This window comes from Oncorhynchus kisutch, linkage group LG22 (genome assembly GCF_002021735.2).
Source record: "Oncorhynchus kisutch isolate 150728-3 linkage group LG22, Okis_V2, whole genome shotgun sequence".
NCBI lineage: Eukaryota > Metazoa > Chordata > Actinopteri > Salmoniformes > Salmonidae > Oncorhynchus > Oncorhynchus kisutch.
The window spans coordinates 39,917,800-39,938,585 of NC_034195.2; the positions used below are offsets into that span (position 1 = coordinate 39,917,800).

Genomic DNA, 20,786 nt, shown 5'->3' on the forward strand with positions numbered 1-20,786 from the left:
CTATGAGTACCATCTTGTCTGGAGGATTCAGTTATCTACATACTAGATCTACCGTAGTAGTCACTATGAGTACCATCTTGTCTGGAGGATTCGGTTATCTACATACTAGATCCACCGTAGTAATCACTATGAGTACCATCTTATCTGGAGGATTCAGTTATCTACATACTAGATCCACCGTAGTAATCACTATGAGTACCATCTTGTCTGGAGGATTCAGTTATCTACATACTAGATCCACCGTAGTAATCACTATGAGTACCATCTTGTCTGGAGGATTCAGTTATCTACATACTAGATCCACCGTAGTAATCACTATGAGTAAGTACCATCTTATCTGGAGGATTCAGTTATCTACATACTAGATCCACTGTAGTAATCACTATGAGTACCATCTTGTCTGGAGGATTCAGTTATCTACATACTAGATCCACCGTAGTAATCACTATGAGTAAGTACCATCTTATCTGGAGGATTCAGTTATCTACATACTAGATCCACCGTAGTAATCACTATGAGTACCATCTTGTCTGGAGGATTCAGTTATCTACATACTAAGCCTACATAAAGTTGATAATGTTTCCTCTTTGAGCTTACACCCTTTATAGTTGATGTTTATCTAACTTGCCTGCCCTGTCTGTATCCCTTGAGCTTTAGACGAACCCTCCTTTTGAAACGGAAGTTTCACTACAAATATTTAGTACATAAAAAATGCACTCTGCGCAAATACTTTGACAAGGCAGAGTGATAAGGAAACAAATATCTGACTGATTGAGTCACATGATACTCTTCCTAGAGATTGGGTGCAGACATGACTTGGCTAGGACAGAGTTGAAGTCTTCGATGGTGATGGGAGTGGGAGGTAGTGCTTTTCGGGTTTAGCTTGTTAGCGGTCACATGATACCGCCGGTCCTCTGGGAGTCGCCACGCAGGCAGGCGGATGAAGCATGGTGTTGGCGGAAGGAATGCGCTCCCGGCTGGAAAAGGTTTGCAGTGCACAGAGAGGTCCTGCTACCGCCAGCTTCCCAGAAATATGGGGCCCGGCCACAGAAACCCAATCTTCCACTCCACCAGGCAGGCAGGCCCGGCAGGCCCTGTAGCCAGAGCTGAATGGGGCTGGATGCGCTGTGGTGATCAGGACCCACGCAGCCATGCAGGATTAATGAATGAATGGCCTTGGATTACATTGGACACATCACCATGCAAATTTGTTGACATCCACTTGGAACAGTGGTGGGCAAGGAGACATGAGTTAGACGACCCCTTCTCTTTTCCCCCTCTCTCTCTTTCCACATTCTTCTATCCTCTCCCCCTAGAGTGCCTGTCAACCCCAGTGGTGTAGGTGCTCGCCTGCCTCTCTAATATTCAAGAAGAAGGCAATCTGAGAGCTGAACATTTGCGTTGTAATTCATTTATGACTGCTTCAGAGAGACTGGCATTAGTTTCTGGCCTTATATTTTGGTGCCAGAGCTGGAGTTGGTTTTGAAGCAATATATATTGTATCTGTCCTTTCTGTCTCCACGGCAATATGCAATGGAAAAAAGGCACACTTGTCATCCAAATGGTTTAAAGATGTAATTGAACCATAACACCGCTGATGTGAGCCTTTTGTGGTGGAGTGAAGATCTCACTTGACAAATGGGCCAGAGAAAATAAACTGGCATATAGTCATGAACCAAAGAGAGAGGCCTAACCCTGCCAGTGATGAGCTGCCTGGAGCCCCACAAAAACCCATCAGATCTATGTTTAAATATTATTTGAAAACTATCAAATACTTTCAGCGTTTGCTTTAGCCTGTTTGGAGGTCCAGATGGGCAGGGTTGGCACTTTTGCAACCATTCTATTGGTTCCATTGCACCAGGCAAGCTTAATCAAGCCCAGCTTAAGTATATGAAATGATTTAAATAGTTTTGAACCCAGGTCTGAAACCTAATGATCTGCTTACTGACATGTCAGGCATTTCTATTATATAGAAATATCCCAGGCTGATTCTCTTTGCCTCTCCACTTCCACATAGGCCAGGTTAGTTCGTTTCCCCCCAGATCTATCATAAGGCGGGCGATTTCTCCTCGCCCTGTCAGAAGTCGTTTATTTGGTCATTTGTTGTGGGTTGCAATCTCCACACCCTTTCCAACAAACCCATCTGCTTTCTGGTAAAGCCATATTAAGGGTCAGTGCAAGATGGTTGCTATTGGCGGCTACACTATTCAATAGGACAATGTCAGGTAAAAGTTCTAGGTTTCAGAGCAACACAAATGCTGCGGTAGTAAGACAAATAAATTATTTTTATGATTTCAACAAAATCAATTTCAGCTTGATTCATCTGCCGCCGTGGCTTCTTTCTTTGAATTTCTTGTTTGTCTCAGTCTGTGTTGTGCAGTGCGTGCCTGTTTTCTCCCTCTCCTCCCTCCACAACTAATTGCGTGTGCTAATTGGGCTTGCCGTGGGGACTGATTACAACCTGGAGCTCTCTGTGTGTTATCACACGTGTCATATCCCATCCATCACTTTTTTAAATGATGCATTCTATGTTATAATGCATCTCCTCCTCTCTAAAGAGACTCATTACATCACCTCCCTTTTTGCTCCTCCTGCCTCCCATACACCAGGGTTAAGGCCTTGTCTCACTGCCAGAGCCAGACAACACCTCAGAGCTGGGTGACAAATACCCAGATACTCTCTGCTCCGGTAGGGGGCAAATAGCACACCCTTCCACCCCTCACACAGCTTGGGGCTGATGCATGACCACCAGGGTCAAACACTCAGACTCGACCCCAGCCATGGGGAGAGGGGATAGTACAGTACCCAGGCCAGGGCTGCCCTGTGGTGGGGTAACTACATGTACAGAAATGCACAGACAGCATGGGCGTTCCATGGCCCCTCAACACTGATTATCCATGGCCTTAAAACTGCTTTCTAGTTTGCTCTCTAGTCCCTCCTGTTTTGTTCTCTCCCCTGTGTCTGTGTGTGAGATACCCGGTAGTCAGCGGTTGGTAGACACAAGGCTAGCTGTGATTGACAGGTCCCTGGCTCCCCACGCTCCATTACGCCAACATGGCATTCCCCCTCTATCTCTCGTTTGCTTTATTTGTTTTTGGTCAAGGGTGTGGTGCATGCTCCTCCCTGGCCCCTGAGTCCACACAGTAAGATCTTAGAGCAACTCTCAGAGGAGTTTTACACAACTTTAAAGCTACAGTACTTGTATATGCCAAAGTATACTACAATGCATAGCCTACTACTTATGTTTAGGTCTCCAAAACATCTAAAAAGGAGACAATACATCCATAGTTTATCAGGAGAAAGGACACACACTGCCTGTGGCATTTGGTCTTGTTGGTATAAATGGATTGAGGCCCCAGGTGGTCAAATTGGAGAAGCTGAGATGGTCACTCAGAGGTTTGATCACACATCCTTACATGTACCTCATCTCTCACTGTGATTGGTTGTGTCTCTGTCGAGCATGACAGTTCAAGGTGAACTGATTTCTTTCTGAAGCTCTTTTCTTTGGGGCATGATAAATGACCACTTCTGAGTTTAATAGAAATCTAGACATGTATTTCAGTCCTTGCAGTTCTACTGAATGTCATAATACAGTGAAGACTGAATTGATTGAATTGACTGAAAAGACCCAAGTACTATGGTGGCGTTGCTCTTGATCAGGTTATCCATAAGTATGAGGATCATTACACATACACCTTCTAACCCCTCTGTTGTCCTTCTCTCCACAGCCGTGCGATCAAAACCAACCAGGACCTGCTCCCAGAGACCCCGTGGATCAACATCTTCTACGATGACTTCTGGGGCACCCTGCTCACCCACAGCGGCAGCCACAAGTCTTACCGGCCCCTGTGTACCCTTTCCTTCCGCCTCAACCATGCCCTGGGCGGCTTGGAGCCCTGGGGCTACCACCTAGTCAATGTGGGCCTCCATGGGGCAGTCACAGCCCTCTTCACCTGGTTGGCCCGCCTGCTGCTTGGAGGGGGCCTGTGGAGCCTCCTAGCTGGGTTATTGTTTGCCTCGCACCCCATTCACACAGAGGCAGTGGCGGGCGTGGTTGGCCGGGCCGACGTGGGCTCTGCTCTGTTCTTCCTGCTGTCGCTGCTGTGCTACGTACGTCACTGCACCCTGCGAGGGGGCTCTGCGGGGCCCTGCAGGCTGGGGGCCTGGCTCCTGGGCAGCCTGGGCTGCGCCACCTGCAGCATGCTGTGGAAGGAGCAGGGGGTGACGGTGCTGGCCGTGTCGGCCCTCTACGACGTCTGTGTTTTCCACCGGCTCAAATTGCGCCAGGTCATCATGCTGGTTTACAAGGTAAACAGTTTGTCCTTGCCCTGCGGTGTTGTTTTTTCCCATGTATCTCATTTCCTCCTCTCTCTCCCCTTGGCAAAAGCCTGGCAAACCGCAAAGTGGAAAGCCGATCTGTTCACATGGGTCTTGCTATGTGGAAGTATTCCTGTGTGTTGTTTGTTTTCATTAGGATGTCATTTAAATTTCAAAAATTCATGTATGTACAGCTGTGTGATCTGGAATGAGCTGTTGTTTTGTCCTCTGAATGCAAGGAAAATATACAAGTGGGGAAAGAAAACAAAGGGGACACTATTTATCCTGTTTCTTCATGGAAATGGTTTATATACCCATACAAACACACAGAAACACACATCCATACATGAATGTCAGAGCAGTGACTAGCACTCCAAACCCTTCTTATTATCCCCAGGGTTTTCAGTGGTTAGCTTCGCCCACGGTTGGCTGCGCATGAACTACCATTCCGACGTTGTGTTCAAACGTTTAGAAACGTCAATAATCATTGCTTGCGAAACGGTTTTCGAAACATACCCTGATATTCCACTTATCTTTCATATCAGTCTGATAGAATCACTCAAATAAAAAATATATACTTACTGTAGCAGTTTGGCACAGATCCACAAACTGTGTGCCTCCAGCTGACGAACTACACTTCCTCCCATGTTACGCTTACAAACAGGTGTTCAGAGCATGCTAGATAGCTAATTAGCACGGGTGGCTGCCTATCTTCCGTGTGTTTTCCATAACAAGCGATGTAACATGGCCGTGTGGGAACACTAACCCTAACCCTATAAAGGTGTGTAGTAATTGAACCTTTTGTTTTTTGGAAAATTATTTCTTGCTGAAATGAAAAATACGTTCCTTATGTTTCCAAAACCATAACGGAAGCGATGCGTTTTTACGTTCAGAATGAGCTTTGGGGATCTTAACAAAACGCCCTCAGCCAGATGATACTATCGTCAATAGACACTAAAGCAGTTGGCGTCTATGAATGGGTTATGCGGTGACATATTATGACCATATTATTATGAAAATGGGGTCATGGGAGGCTGCTAGAGAGTTTTGTCAGTTGAATTTGAATTCCCATCGTGCCTACATCATTACATTATCCTTAAACAGTGTCAATATCATTATGCATCATTGCCTTCCCTTGCAACATGATTTGTTAGCAAACCCCAATTAGAAAACTCTTTAGTAAGTAAACCATTGACCCAAACTCAGTTTGTTAATGATTTGTTAATTACTCGTCCGTCACCATAATGTAGTGCATGTTATTGAGATGAATGATACTGTAATGTAACATAATGATGATGAGGAGCTATTTTGTTTACATGAAATGCATAACATTGACATTAATCTTCAGTGTGTGTGTGTGTGTGTGTGTGTGTGTGTGTGTGTGTGTGTGTGTGTGTGTGTGTGTGTGTGTGTGTGTGTGTGTGTGCGCGCGTGCTTGTGTTAACTGTGCCTTGTCAAGTGCTTACTGTCTGCTGTCTAGTCAATGTCACTTCCACCAGCCTTTGCGCATTAGGCCAAGTTGAAAAAGACGTGCACAAATGTGACAAAAGGGATCCAAGAAGAGTCGATGGCACTTTAGGATGCTGACGCATACATGCGAAGGATGAAGGGTGTTTCTGGGAGAGGGAGGGGGTGGGCGGGGGACGGGGGAGAGTTGGTGGAGGGGGGGGGGACGGGGGAGAGTTGGTGGAGGGGGGGGGACGGGGGAGAGTTGGTGGAGGGGGGTGGGCGGGGGAGAGTTGGTGGAGGGGGGTGGGCGGAGGACGGGGGAGAGTTGGTGGAGGGGGGTGGGCGGGGGACGGGGGAGAGTTGGTGGAGGGGGGGGTGGGGGAGAGTTGGTGGAGGGGGGTGGGCGGGGGACGGGGGAGAGTTGGTGGAGGGGGGTGGGCGGGGGACGGGGGAGAGTTGATGGAGGGCGGGGGAGAGTTGGTGGAGGGGGGTGGGCGGGGGACGGGGGAGAGTTGGTGGAGGGGGGTGGGCGGGGGACGGGGGAGAGTTGGTGGAGGGCGGGGGACGGGGGAGAGTTGGTGGAGGGGGGTGGGCGGGGGACGGGGGAGAGTTGGTGGAGGGGGGTGGGCGGGGGACGGGGGAGAGTTGGTGGAGGGGGTGGGCGGGGGGACGGGGGAGAGTTGGTGGAGGGCGGGGGACGGGGGAGAGTTGGTGGAGGGGGGTGGGGGGTGGGCGGGGGACGGGGGAAAGTGAATGAACAGAAAGAAAAGAGGGAGAGACGGGGAAGAAAACATCTAGCTTCTAGCTTAGTGCTCATCACAGGGTGAAAAAGTGAGTGAGGGCCCTTGCTGTCTTTGTCTCCATGCTAGCCTCTCTCTCTTGATTTAAGCCTTATCTGAGGTTTGGTGTCCTCTGGAGTACTGCCCATTCGTTGACAGAGGCATACAGGCCTGCTAATAGTGTGTCAGGGCTGGCTGGGAGAATGCAGTGCTAGCAGGACTGAAAGAAAGTATACCTTATATCTGACAGCTTTTCGACATTTGATTGGAAATCCACCGTACCAACACATCTCCCCTGATAACCCTTCCCTGAGACGAGAGTTGCAGATCTACTTACACAATGTTCGCATGGATGGACCCGAGCCTATGGATTTCTGTCATGCTTTGCCATGGTGTTGATGAATGGTCTTGGCAGACACCCGTGGGCCATAAGCTATGCATACCCATTTCTAGTGTGCAGCTTTGAGGTGGCAGTTGTCCGTTTCACAGACGCACTGCATATCCTTGAACCCCAGCACAGAAGAAACAAGCAGGGAACATTGAGTGATGTTAAGGCTGGCAGGTCTCATGCATTCCTTGTTAATTATAAGGTTACAGTATGTCTCTTTCTGTGATCACGACACCAAGTCACCTGAATGAATTCTACTTTGTTATTATATTGGGACCAGCGTTCTCTCTCTCTCTCTCTCTCTCTCTCTCTCTCTCTCTCTCTCTCTCTCTCTCTCTCTCCCTCTCTCTCTCTCTCTCTCTCTCAATCTCTCTCCCTCCCTCTCTGTCTCTCTCAATTCAATTTAAATTTAAATGTAAGGGCTTTATTGGCATGAGAAACATATGTTTACATTGCCAAAGCAAGTGAAATAGATTAAAAAAACACAGTGAAATAAACAATAAAAAATGAACAGTAAACATTACACTTACAAAAGTTCCAAAGGATTAAAGACATTTCAAATGTCATATTATGTCTATATACAGTGTTGTAATGATCTCTCTCTCTCTCTCTGTATCTCTCAATTCAATTTAAATGTAAATGTAAGGGCTTTATTGGCATGAGTAACATGTGTTTACATTGCCAAAGCAAGTGAAATAGATAATAAACACTTAGTGAAATAAACATTCAACATTACACCCACAAAAGTTCCAAAAGAAAAAAGACATTTCAAATGTCTATATACAGTGTTGCAACAATGTGCAAATAGTTAAAGTACAAAAGGGAAAATAAATAAACATACATATGGATTGTATTTACAATTGTGTTTGTTCTTCGCTGGTTGCCAACAGGTCACAAATCTTGCTGCTGTGATTGCACCCAGCAGATATGGGAGTTTATCAAGATTGGATTTGTTTTCAAGTTCTTTGTCAGTCTGTGTAATCTTAGGGAAATGTGTCTCTAATATTGTCATACATTTGTCAGGAAGTTAGGAAGTGCAGCTCAGTTTCCACCTCATTTTGTGGGCAGTGTGCACATAGCATAGCCTGTCTTCTCTTGAGAGCCAGGTCTACCTACGGTGGCTTTTCTCAATAGCAATGCTATGCTCACTGAGTCTGTACATAGTCAAAGCTTTCCTTAATTTTCCTCTGTTTATGGCCAAATAGCATTCTAGTTTGCTCTGTATTTTTATAAATTCTTTCCAATGTGTCAAGTAATTATATTTTTGTTTTCTCATGATTTGGTTGGGTCTAATTGTGTTGCTGTCTTGGGGCTCTGTGGGGTCTGTTTGTGTTTTGTGAACAGAGCCCCAGGACCAGCTTGCTTAATTAAGGGGCTCTTCTCCAGGTTCATCTCTCTGTAGGTGAAGGCATTGTTATGGAAGTTTGAGAATTCTGCTCTGCATGCATTATTTGGTGTTTTCTGTTGTACAAGGAGGATATTTTTGCAGAATTATGCATGCAGAGTCTCAATTTGATGTTTGTCACCTTTTGTGAATTATTGGTTGGTTAGTGGATCCCATACCTCACAACCATAAAGGGTAATGGGTTCTATAACTGATTCAAGTATTTTTGGCCAGATCCTAATTGGTATGTCGAGTTTTATGTTCCTTTTGATGGCATAGAAGGCCCTTCTTGCCTTGTCTCTTAGATCGTTCACAGCTTTGTGGAAGTTACATGTGGCGCTGATGTTTAGGCCGAGTGCTCCAGGGCAGGTATTCCCAAACTGGGGTATTCAAGTATTCCCCAGGGGTACACGCAATGCCGTCGGAGGTACGCCAAATAAAAATGTGATTCACATTAATATATATATATTTTTTTTTTCACATTTTCTAACAGTCCATTTATATTTTTACAGGGCCTATACATTTGGGTGAGGTTTTTTTCTCACCTGAGTAGCCTTGTTTCAATGCCAAAAATAAAATTAAACCATCAAGTGTTCAACGAAATTACAACACAATGTCAAATACAGGTAGCCTAGTCAAATAATTAACATCAAATCACTTTAACCATTACTCTCTCGCGGGAATTCCACTAACGGTCCGTATGTAGCCAAACGTAGCTGCTGCTCATGTTGGTATCTGTACTGATAAAAGTTATGACAGGGAGACATAGTGGAGTAGTAACACACATGAAAGCAGTTGCTCCCGACACCACTTGAGTACACTGCAGCATCCACCGAGAGGCTCTTGCTGCCAAGGGAATGCCTGACAGCGTGAAAGACGTTTTGGACATTACAGTGAAAATGGTTCACTTTGTTAAAGCAAGGCCTCTGAACTCTCATGTGTTTTCTGCACTATGCAATGACATGGGCAGCGACCATGTAACACTTTTACAACATACAGAAATGCGCTGGTTATCAATGGGCAAAGTATTGACACATTTTTTTTGAATTGAGAGACGAGTTTAAAGTTTTCTTTACTGACCATAATTTTCACTTGTCTGACCGCTTGCATGATGACGAGTTTCTCACACGACTGGCCTATCTGGGTGACGTTTTTTCTCGCCTGAATGATCTGAATCTACGATTACAGGTGACCAAATACTTATTTTCCACTATAATTTGCAAATAAATTCATTAAAAATCCTACAATGTGATTTTCTGGATTTTTTTTCTAATTTTGTCTGTCATAGTTTAAGTGTACCTATGATGAAAATTACAGGCCTCACTCATCTTTTTAAGTGGGAGAACTTGCACAATTGGTGGCTGGCTAAATACTTTTTTGCCCCACTGTACTTGCTGGAACGTGTGCTACGGGTGGGTGTTGTTATCGTGACCAGTGAACTGAGATGAGGCGGAGCTTTACCTAGCATAGACTTATAGATGACCTGGAGCCAGTGGGTCTGGCGACGAATATGTAGCGAGGGCCAGCCGACTAGAGCATACAGGTCGCAGTGGTGGATGGTATAAGGTGATTTGGTCGTGGAGAACATCCCATTGTTAAGTTTGTGAACAGGCCATCGGTGGAGGGATACAACGTTTAGGAAGGGAGGCTTCATATTGTTTGATTGGAGAGAAACAAGGCATTAAAGGTAGACTCATCGAAATGACATTGCCACGAGCAGCACCGCAGATATTGAGATGAGACAAGTTCTCATTTACAACTGCGACCTGGCCAAGATAAAGCAAAGAGGTGCGACAAAAACAACTACACAGAGTTACACATGAGATAAACAAATGTACAATAACACCATAGAAAAATCTGTATACAGTGTGTGCAAATTAAATAAGGAGGTAAGGCAATAAATAGGCCAATATTGGCAAAGTAATACAAATGTAGCAATTTACACTGGAGTGATATATGTGCAGATGAGGATGTGCAAGTAGAAATACTGGTGTGCAAAAGAGCAGAAAAACAAAAACAAATATGGGAATGAGGTAGGTATTTGGTTGGATGGGCTATTTACAGATGGGCTGTGTACAGCTGCAGCGATTGGTAAGCTGCTCTGACAGCTGATGCTTAAAGTTAGTGAGGGAGATAAAAGTCTCCAACTTCAGTGATTTTTGCAATTCGTTCCAGTCATTGACAGCAGAGAACTGGAAGGAAAGGAGGCCAAAGACGTGTTGGCTTTGGGGATGCCCAGTGAAATATACCTGCTGGAGAACGTGTTATGGGTGGGTGTTTTTGTTCAAATAGGGTGTCACCCCATTTGAAGAGGGGGATGAGGGGGATGGCCGCTTTCCAATCTTTAAGAATCTCAGACGATACGAAAGAGAGGTTGAACAGACTAGTAATAGGGGTTGCAACAATGGCGGCAGATAATTTTAGGAAGAGAGGTTCCAGATTATCTAGCCCAGCTGATTTGTAGGGGTCCAGATTTAGCATCTCTTTCAGAACATTGGCTGTCTGGATTTGGGTGAAGGGGAAGCGGGGGGGGGACTTGAGCCAGTTGATGTGGTTGATGCAGAGCTTTTGGGGTAGCCAGGTGGAAAGCATGGCCAGCCGTAGAGAAATGCTTATTGAAATTCTCTATTACTGTGGAATTATCGGTGGTGACAGTGTTTCCTAGTCTCAGTGCAGTTGGCAGCTGGGAGGAGGTACTCTTATTCCCCATGGACTTTACAGTGTCCCAAAACCTTTTGGAATTCGTGCTGCAGGATGCACATTTCTGTTTGAAAAAGCTACCCTTTGCTTTCTTGACTGACTGTGTGTATTTGTTACTGACTTCCCTGAAAATGTGCATATTGCGGGGACTATATGATGCTAGTGCACAACAACTCTGTGTTTTTGTGCTGGTCAAGGACAGTCAAGTCTGGAGTAAACCAAGTGCTATATCTGTTCTTAGTTCTACGTTTTTTGAAAGGAATGCTTATTTAAGATGGTGAGGAAAGCACTTTTAAAGATCAACCAGGCATCCTCTACTGATGGGATGAGGTCGATATCCTTCCAGGATACCCAGGCCAGGTTGATTATAAAGGCCTGCTCGCAGAACTGTTTTAGGGAACGTTTGAAAGTGATGAGGGAGGGGTGGTCGTTTGACCACTGTCCCGTACTAATTTCTGTCGGTTGACATTTCCAGAACTGTGTTCTAGGATATTGAAATGGGATCCTTATGTGATTGTGGCTTTCAGTCTATTACTTTATCATTTTATATCCACTGCAAATCTCCCATTGTGTTATTATGGGTTCGTTTTGTGGTTTCAAAAATCTTGACAGTTAAGAGCTAGGGGCTTGAGAGTTATTATGTGAAAGCAGAGTCATTCTGTGAAGTCAGTGCAATAGTATATTATTCAGTCCAAGTTCTCCAGTAAGAGGGGATTTCTATGCAACATGTTAATTTGGATAGCCACTCTAGCTTTGCCCTCATGTGTGTGTTAGCAAGCTAGCAAGCAGGCTAGTTAGTGCTAGGTATCAACAGCCAATCCAGTAGGGGCTGGAAGCTACAGTGAGCTTTGATTGGGCAATAGCGTTGTGATACAGCAGAATATTTGCATAAAGTTCACATTTTCCCCAACTTTGGTCCCGCCCTGTTCACGCTCCAGCACCCGTGCTCACATAGGAAAGAATGGAGAATGTGCACGGCTCGCTCTCTCTGTATATCCCAGTTTCAGCTGGCCCACACTCCAAGAACACAAACCACTGGCGTACACTGTACCAGGCACACGTCCACACAGTAATCACTCGACAATGTGAAAATCCCTGCATATTTCATCACGTTTTATTGGAGTGTTGTTGTTGTTTCACCCCTCCATTCCATATGTATGAGCCTTGGCCCCTACGAAGTGCTGCTTTATCTGGGCCTAATTTATTAGAGCTTCTATTTACATGCTAATGTGCTTTGTCTCTGCCAGTATCGGATGGCTGCTGTCCATGTCTTTTCATACCTCGGAAGGCTCGCAACTGATTGGTCGGTTATGAAGCCCTATCACACACATGCAGGGGAGAAAGCATGTAGTTGAACTAAAGACAGAGAGGTCAATCACCCCAATTTAGCATGTGCAATTTCCGGGGAAATTGCATGATTATTTTCAGACCATTTTTGTATGCAATCTATTGATAGCACTGAGAATGTATGAATATAATTATATTTTTATATGCCTTGTCTCAAAAGAAGGATAGCATTTATATGACCCTCTTTGGAGGAAGGTCACATCAAGTGTGTCTCTGCTGTCAACCTGAAACAGCCGCCTTTTGGATTTTGTGTTTAGCCGTGCTGAAAGAACGTTACTTTCCACTGGGCACAGATGTCAATCCAATGTCTGTTCCATGTTGGTTCAATATAATTTTGTTGAAATTATGTCGAAACAACATTTATCCAACCAGTGTTTGCCCAGTGGGTTATATTTCAAATGTCATTGGTTTCAATGATTGTTGGTGCTGGAGGGTGGTCACATCAAATGTGTCTCTGTTGTCAACCTGAGACAGCCACTATTTGGATTTGTGTTGAAAGATAGGTGTTCTGAAAGAAAGTTGCTTATATTTCAAATGTCTTTGGTTTCAAAGATTGTTGGTGTATTACAGGCATGTGAACTTTCATAAGTAAGCATGCTGAAACGCCAGTCTGACTGACGATAAACATGTACTTAATTAATTTGCTAACTTTTTTTCTTGTATGTATTACAGTATGTAGCCGATCTGTGTATGGACCCTAAAACATTTGGTATGAATATTAGTTCAGAACCTATCTATGAACCTCAGCTATCATAGTTGTTGTATCAACTTCAAGTCTGAATGGCATTAATGAAGCCTATGGATTGAGTATAATATAATAACTTTATTGTGCCAAGGATGCAAGTCCTATATACATGTAGTTATTACCACGCATGAGATCCCCACGTTGTAGCCTGTACATTGAATATATTCACTGATCGTGTTCTCTTCCTTGACAAATAAAGGTGCGGTTCTATTCTTTGAATGATGCTGTGTCTGGATGTATGTATTACAATTATACACTTCAGCAGTGTTTACCACTCCTGCTCCTGGGACATCAATGATTACACATATAACTATGCAATAGACTAGAAACATGATTTAAGTAAAGGCTGATTTGTAATTCATATATACAGAAAAAAACAGTACACTACACTTCGTATTCGTGTCTAACTCCCTTCATCTGCATTAATCTGAGGACACAGGATATAGGTGTAGTATTTCAATGAGAACTTCATTTCAACCAGTGGAGAATGTGAAACCATTTTTTGAACGTTCCTTATCCAGGTGTTATAAATGCATAGTACATGAATTATGAATATTATAATTGTAATATTATATTATAAATATAAGTTCAATCTGTACTTCAATGCACATATGGTGTGCATTATAAAAAAAGAGGCAGAAAGATGAGGTGGGTAGAGAGGTGTAGAAGACAGAAAGGGAAAGAGGTAACAGAGGAGCAGGGAAGACAGCATATGATTAATGAATTACAGTGCTACCCTAATATTCTCTCACTTCATCACAATTACATAGTGTCTGTAGCGGTGTCTCCTAACCAGCCTTGGGCTCCCAGTGGTGATGAAGGGACTGGCTTCCTCTCTCACATCAAAACATACCTGCAGACGAGAGACAGATGGATATAGAGAGAGCATGATTAAGTCTTGTTTTTTAAAATTCTAACACAGTCAATCATCATAATCATCAGGAGGTGAAATGCAAAACTGACCTTGGATCATTAACTATTGGACTACTACATCTCTATGTGTATTTCAATGTAAAGCATCTCTTTAATAACACTTCCTGTTGATCCGACCAAGTGTCATCTCAACTATGGTGATGCTGTGCCCTCTGTGTCAGCCAGTTCAGATGCGGGAGGGGTTCACCAACACAGCTGATATAACCTAGAGGATTTAGGGAGAAGGGGGAGAGGGATGAAGTGAAGGAGAGAGACTGTTATTGAGAAAATAAGGTAGTTAAAAAGACTGTTCAACAGGAATCTGTGTGTGTGTAGTCTCACCTGGTGTCCACACTAAGTGGCTACAGAGTACTTTATGCTGAAAAACAGACACATGAAGATAAATAGACATTTACATTACCAGATCATTGTGAATTACTAAAGTATAATATCCCTTATAACAAATCATGATAACTGTCACGATCCTCTTCCTGGAAATTACTGGACCAAAGCGCAGCGGGATGAGCGTACATTTCTTTTTATTTGAAATGAATGTCGCCAACAAAACAAGGAAACCACCGTGAAGCTTAACTTGGGCAATATTGCCACTAACAAAGATAACTACCCACAAATGCGAAAGGAAAAAGGCTGCCTAAGTATGATTCCCAATCAGAGACAACAATAGACAGCTGCCTCTGATTGAGAACCACACCCGGCCAAACACAAATAAATAGAAAACAAAGAAACTAGAATGCCCACCCTAGTCACAATAGCATTGGATAGATAGGTACATGTGCATGTGTAGCATGTGACAATAGCAGGATCATATCAAGGATATCGTCACAAATGAATACATAAATACCACTTGAAGCTTGATGATAACTTGATCATTTGAATCAGCTGTGTAGTCAAATCAAATCAAATGTATTTATATAGCCCTTCGTACATCAGCTGATATCTCAAAGTGCTGTACCGAAACCCAGCCTAAAACCCCAAACAGCAAGCAATGCAGGTGTAGAAGCACGGTGGCTAGGAAAAACTCCCTAGAAAGGCCAAAACCTAGGAAGAAACCTAGAGAGGAACCAGGCTATGTGGGTTGGCCAGTCCTCTTCTGGCTGTGCCGGGTGGAGATTATAACAGAACATGGCCAAGATGTTCAAATGTTCAAAAATGACCAGCATGGTCAAATAATAATAAGTCAGAACAGTTGAAACTGGAGCAGAAGCACGGCCAGGTGGACTGGGGACAGCAAGGAGTCATCATGTCAGGTAGTCCTGAGGCATGGTCCTAGGGCTCAGGTCCTCCGAGAGAGAGAAAGAAAGAGAGAAAGAGAGAATTAGAGAGAGGACACTTAAATTCACACAGGACACCGAATAGGACAGGAGAAGTACTCCAGATATAACAAACTGACCCTAGCCCCCGACACATAAACTACTGCAGCATAAATACTGGAGGCTGAGACAGGAGGGGTCAGGAGACACTGTGGCCCCATCCGAGGACACCCTCGGACAGGGCCAAACAGGAAGGATATAACCCCACCCGCCAAAGCACAGCCCCCACACCACTAGAGGGATATCTTCAACCACCAACTTACCATCCTGTGACAAGGCTGAGTATAGCCCACAAAGATCTCCGTCACGGCACAACCCAAGGGGGACGCCAACCCAGACAGGAAGATCACATCAGTGACTCAACCCACTCAAGTGACGCACCCCTCCCTAGTGACGGTATGAAAGAGCCCCAGTAAGTGCAGTGTAGTGCTAAGGCAAAACAAAAATGTGCACCCCTGTGAGTCCCCAGGGCCACGACTGAGAACCGCTGCTCTTCATTGGGACCTCTTAATCTGCAGACAGGCTTTCACAGCTCTCTGTATCTGAAGACAGAAAACCACAAGAAATAGACTTCATTATACTCAAATTAAACTTGAGTATAATGAATATGATCACTGAATATGATGTTCTCTGTCCTCACTTCTAAGGACTGAAACTACACAAAAGTACCTGCTCTATCCAGAATAGCCTACTCGCTCACTTTGACAGCTGGGCATGCAATCCTTTCAACCTCCTCCATGGCTGTTAGCTAGCTACCTAGGTTCTCCCAGCCATCTGGACGATTGAAAACACGGCAGCAAAATTTGTTTGTCACCAGAGCGGTTTAGAGCTTATTACTATTTGCCTGTGAATAATCAGACCTTCATACAAACTTGCTATGCTGAATTCTAGCCATATCATGCCAGCACGCCCACAAGCTGGCCACTCAGGCGGAGAATGACACAGGGAAGAGGGCGAGGAACAAGATGGGAGTTACAATCCAGGCTATTTAACAAGTGGAAAGGGGGAAATTATTATTATTAACCCCGCAAATTAATTATATAAAAGCCCCTTAGATATTCGGTGTTTCGACAGCTGGAGGCATTTTGTTTTTCACAAGCGTCCTGTAACAGGCTGTGAATTCTGCAAACAATGTTTCTAGGATGGGCTTTTAGCTGAACTGTCACGTCTGCTCCTCCCCTCCAGCATACGACGTCGCCAGAGCACTAACCACCGGTCCTGGGATTCATCATTACGCACACCTGCCACTCATCATTACGCGCACCTGGAATCATTATGATGGACTCCATTAACTTCATAATTTCCTCCCCTTTTTAAGTCACTCTCCCAGGTTCACTCACCAGTTAGTATTGTTCTTGTGTATCGGTGTACTGCCTTTTGTTAGTGTCGTGTTCTTGGTTTTGTTGTTTTATTAAAACGTTTCACCTGCACCTACTTACGACTCACCGCCCATCATTACATGAACAATAGACTATTCAACCTTTACTACAGAATTGTCTAATAGCCGACCTAGGTGTGAAAAACCCCTCTCCCCAACTCGCAACATATAATTTATATCAACCTTTCTAAGGCACTACATCTCAGTGCAATAGGCATTACTATAGTCCCTGATTCGAATACAGGCTGTATCACATCCGACTGTGATTCCGAGTGCCATAAGGCGGCGCACAATTGACCCAGCGTCATCCGGGTTTGGCCAGGCTAGGCCGTCATTGTAAATAAGAATTTGTTCTTACCTGACTTGCCTAGTTAAATAAAGGTTGAATTTTAAAAATTACTGCCGTCAACCGCAACGCAAATCAATAGGAGGTGAACAGTGGCTGGTGCTGAAAATATAGCTAACTTGTTATGCAAGTGTTGCACCCTAACAGATGGAGAAAACCTACACCAGTCGAGCAATTCATTTCAACAATAATATTCATTTTAATTTGACTTTACAAACAACAAGAAGGTTTAATTGGAGTCTATTTCTTCAGAGCCTAGACCTATACAAAATAACTTGACTGGCTGATGATGCAGGTTCATAACTTAACTGGCTGATGCAGGTTCGATACCCGTGCCAGCCTCCACCGGGAGCCCTATGAGGTGGCTTTTGGTTTTAATCCTCCAATCCTCTATATGTAATTATTGGCGGAGTGTGGCGTCATATTTTTCGATAAACTATAGGCCTACCGTAGACGACATGAGTCTCACTAGTATTGAGTAAAGTGCTGTTAAAAGTGGTTTAGGTCTTTATTTAAAGGGCATATTGAAGTTAGAAGCAATAGTGTTATACTGTTATAATCTCCACCCGGCACAGCCAGAAGAAGACTGGCCACCCCTCACAGCCTTTTCCCTCTCTAGATTTCTTCCTAGGTTCCGGCCTTTCTAGGGAGTTTTTCCTAGCCACCGTGCTTCTACATCTGCATTGCTTGCTGTTTGGGGTTTTAGGCTGGGTTTCTGTACAGCACTTTGTGACATCAGCTAATGTAAAAAGGGCTTTATAAATACATTTGATTGATTGATTGAAACAAATGGTTGCTTACTGAAAATGATGGCTATTGGCAGGGCTATATTTTGGCCTTTATTCAGATTACAATCGCTCACTGTCATTTTTTAAAATGAAATAATCTCCAAAATATCATTATATACAGCCTTCCCGCTTTGGACGTCTATTTCAGCACCGTTCCAGATTGTGACGTCTGCTAAATAATCACGTTAGGTTTCTCTAGAAATAAATCATTCTAAATAACAAACTGGATTTATTTACAAATTAGTGGTGAATGTCTCACACCATGTTCAAGAATTGCCTTTTTCTTCACTCACTCTAGGTTAAATGAAAACAAATTAAATGATCTCCAAAATACCGTTGGATACTTTTTAAACAAAGCCATCATTATTATTATTTATTTATTTATTATTAATTCATTTAGAATTATATAAAATCCCCTTAGATATTCTCAGATATTCTCACAGATCCTAATGGAAAATGCCCCTAAAATATTAATTAAATCTACCAATCCTCTAAATGTAATTATTGGCGGAGAGTCACGTCATTGAAAAAAATAGTTTTGGATATACTGTAGGCCTACCATAGGCGAAATGCGTCTTGGTTACACTACAATTAGGGTGTCGAAATGTTATGCCCCATAGATATTAATTTTGAATCCTCCAATCCTCTTATGCTTTAGCCTACTCCCGACCGTCACGTTGTACAGCACAATATTTTCCATTCCATCCAAGCAGAAACCCTGGGGGTTTCGATTAAAATTTTCCTCTGAATAGAAACACCATAATATTAATCAAACCAAATTTCTTCAAATCAATCCCATGTACTATGTTATTTCAAAAAAGGTTTTAATTATCTAGTAATGCCAATATGGGAGACTATCAAATGCTTCTCAAAGATGCCCTCTTGTGGTTAAACAAGCACTAACTCTCATTAACGTAAAAAAAAATGTCTGACAATTAAATAACATACCATAGAATGCTGCAGCAGCCCACAAGGTGTGCTGCAGTGTGACGCAACTTTTAAAGGAGGAACCACTGTATGTGCTTGTTGGAATGGTAGATTTAATCTCATCAGCATGAAGTATAATCAGCGTCAAATATGCTGATGTTCAGTATTTCCCGATCCTTACAAAGTCAAGCAATGAAGAGGTGTGCGTGTGTGAGAGGTGATTAGACGTGTGTGTGCGTCCAAGAACGAAAAAGAGGATGAGAGTAAGTGAATAAACACATGTTGGGTTAACAGAGAGAAAGAGAGAGAGAGATGTTGGAGGCTGAGTCTAGTGAGTTCTTGGCAGCCTCTCCTCCCTAGTTCTCTGGGGTGAGTTTTATTGAGAGACCTGGTAGAACTCTTGGTTGCTATTGGTTGCTGTTCACTTATAAAAAAATCCAAAACACACTGTACTCCTCCAGCCAATCACAGTCACCCATCACTAAGCTCAAAGAGCTGTTTTTAATTACCATGCAGACTTTTTGTACATCTAGTATGCTAATGGTGTGATATTAACGTCTTTATGACTAACGAACAAACCATGGTATATCCTACTGCAAACATTACTACTATCACGTTTCTTCTAGCTAGCTATAGCTACACTGTATGGGAGTTGGGCCCAATGTTTACAGTAGGGATATCACATTCTGCACTATTTCCAACAGGTCAGGATTAGACTCTTTTTCAATAATAGACTACAGCCAAGACATGTAGTCGATAGGGATGGGAGTACTTTTCTACACTGTCAGTTTGTTTATTCAAGTCCCCCTTCTCTACGTGGATATTCGTAATGTCGCCTTTGTGAGTGTTGTAGCATTTATGGAAGGATAGCATGCTAGCCTGTATGTACGCCTACCAAATACTTTATTAGCATCCAAATATAACATGGCTGGCAGCGCTTACGTTTGTGGTCTAACCGATTTATCTTTATGTGGAAAAATGTTTTTTTTATGAGCAAATTTTGTGCGTGGAACTGGTTAATAGGCTCATTTTCAATAACAGATACTGAAGTAAGATACAATTAGTACACCTACCTTGGCCAACGTTAGCATTGCTTTTCAGTATGAGCTCTTCATTAGCAATATGCAGTAAAATGTCTTTCCTTAGGACTTGGCTTTTGCAATGTTTTTCCACCACGCAAATTGCTTTGTTGGTTGGCTATTAAAGTAAATGTTTGGACAACTGTGTGACAAAGAGTTTTGTCTACTCGGGAGCATTAAAAATGAGAAAAGAGAGGATATATAAATGTTTACCCCATGCTTTTGGATAAACATTTTATAATGTCTGTAATTAAAATAGTTCCCTTTTGATGTGTGGTTAAAATGTTGTTTAAATGGACTGGGAGTGAATGCCCATTTGTTCCTCTGTTTGTGACTGTGGACAGTTGTGCCCACATAATAGTATGAGAGCACCTCTTGCATCATGTGTACTTTTTATGTTGGGAAAAAGACAGTGGTGGTCGGTGATGTTGCTTTAACTCATATGGTCTTATGTCCCTAAGGGGTTGTCAGTCATTCTTTACCATATCATGCCTCCCATACTCTGTGAATACACAATGCTGAAACACGATACATTACAACTATCAGCTGGATAAAGAGGACTCCTGGTGTGATGTCATGACACCTCATGTGACTAACACTAAGGTTAGGTCATCCTCAGCGTCACCCCCAAGCTAGTCCTACACCCACCTCTACCCAAACAGTCTTACTCCTGTTGAAGTTCATATGGCTGCAGAGAAACCTGAGAGCAATCTGCAGAGGTCATTTATCCCTCGTCAACATTTAGAAATCAACCATTACACGCCTATTTCCCTAAACAAAATTAGATTGAGTGTCAAGCTAACATATTCGTGGCATCTCACACCAACTCACGTTATCCCCACCTCACATGACATTTGATGCATAGATATAGAACCCTGATATATTGTTGAAGGATGTACTCTCCTCAGACTGCTGC

The 20,786-nt window shown here is 43.4% G+C and overlaps 1 protein-coding gene across 1 annotated transcript in view; it reads left to right on the forward strand.

Annotated features, from left to right (window-relative positions):
* LOC109867287 (protein O-mannosyl-transferase TMTC2-like) overlaps positions 1 to 20,786 on the forward strand; it is a 165,921-nt gene that overhangs the window by 72,203 nt on the left and 72,932 nt on the right. Inside the window, exon 2 of the mRNA XM_020456366.2 lies at positions 3,729 to 4,308. Coding sequence (XP_020311955.1) covers positions 3,729 to 4,308 — 580 coding nt within the window. The remainder of the gene's footprint in view (positions 1 to 3,728; positions 4,309 to 20,786) is intronic.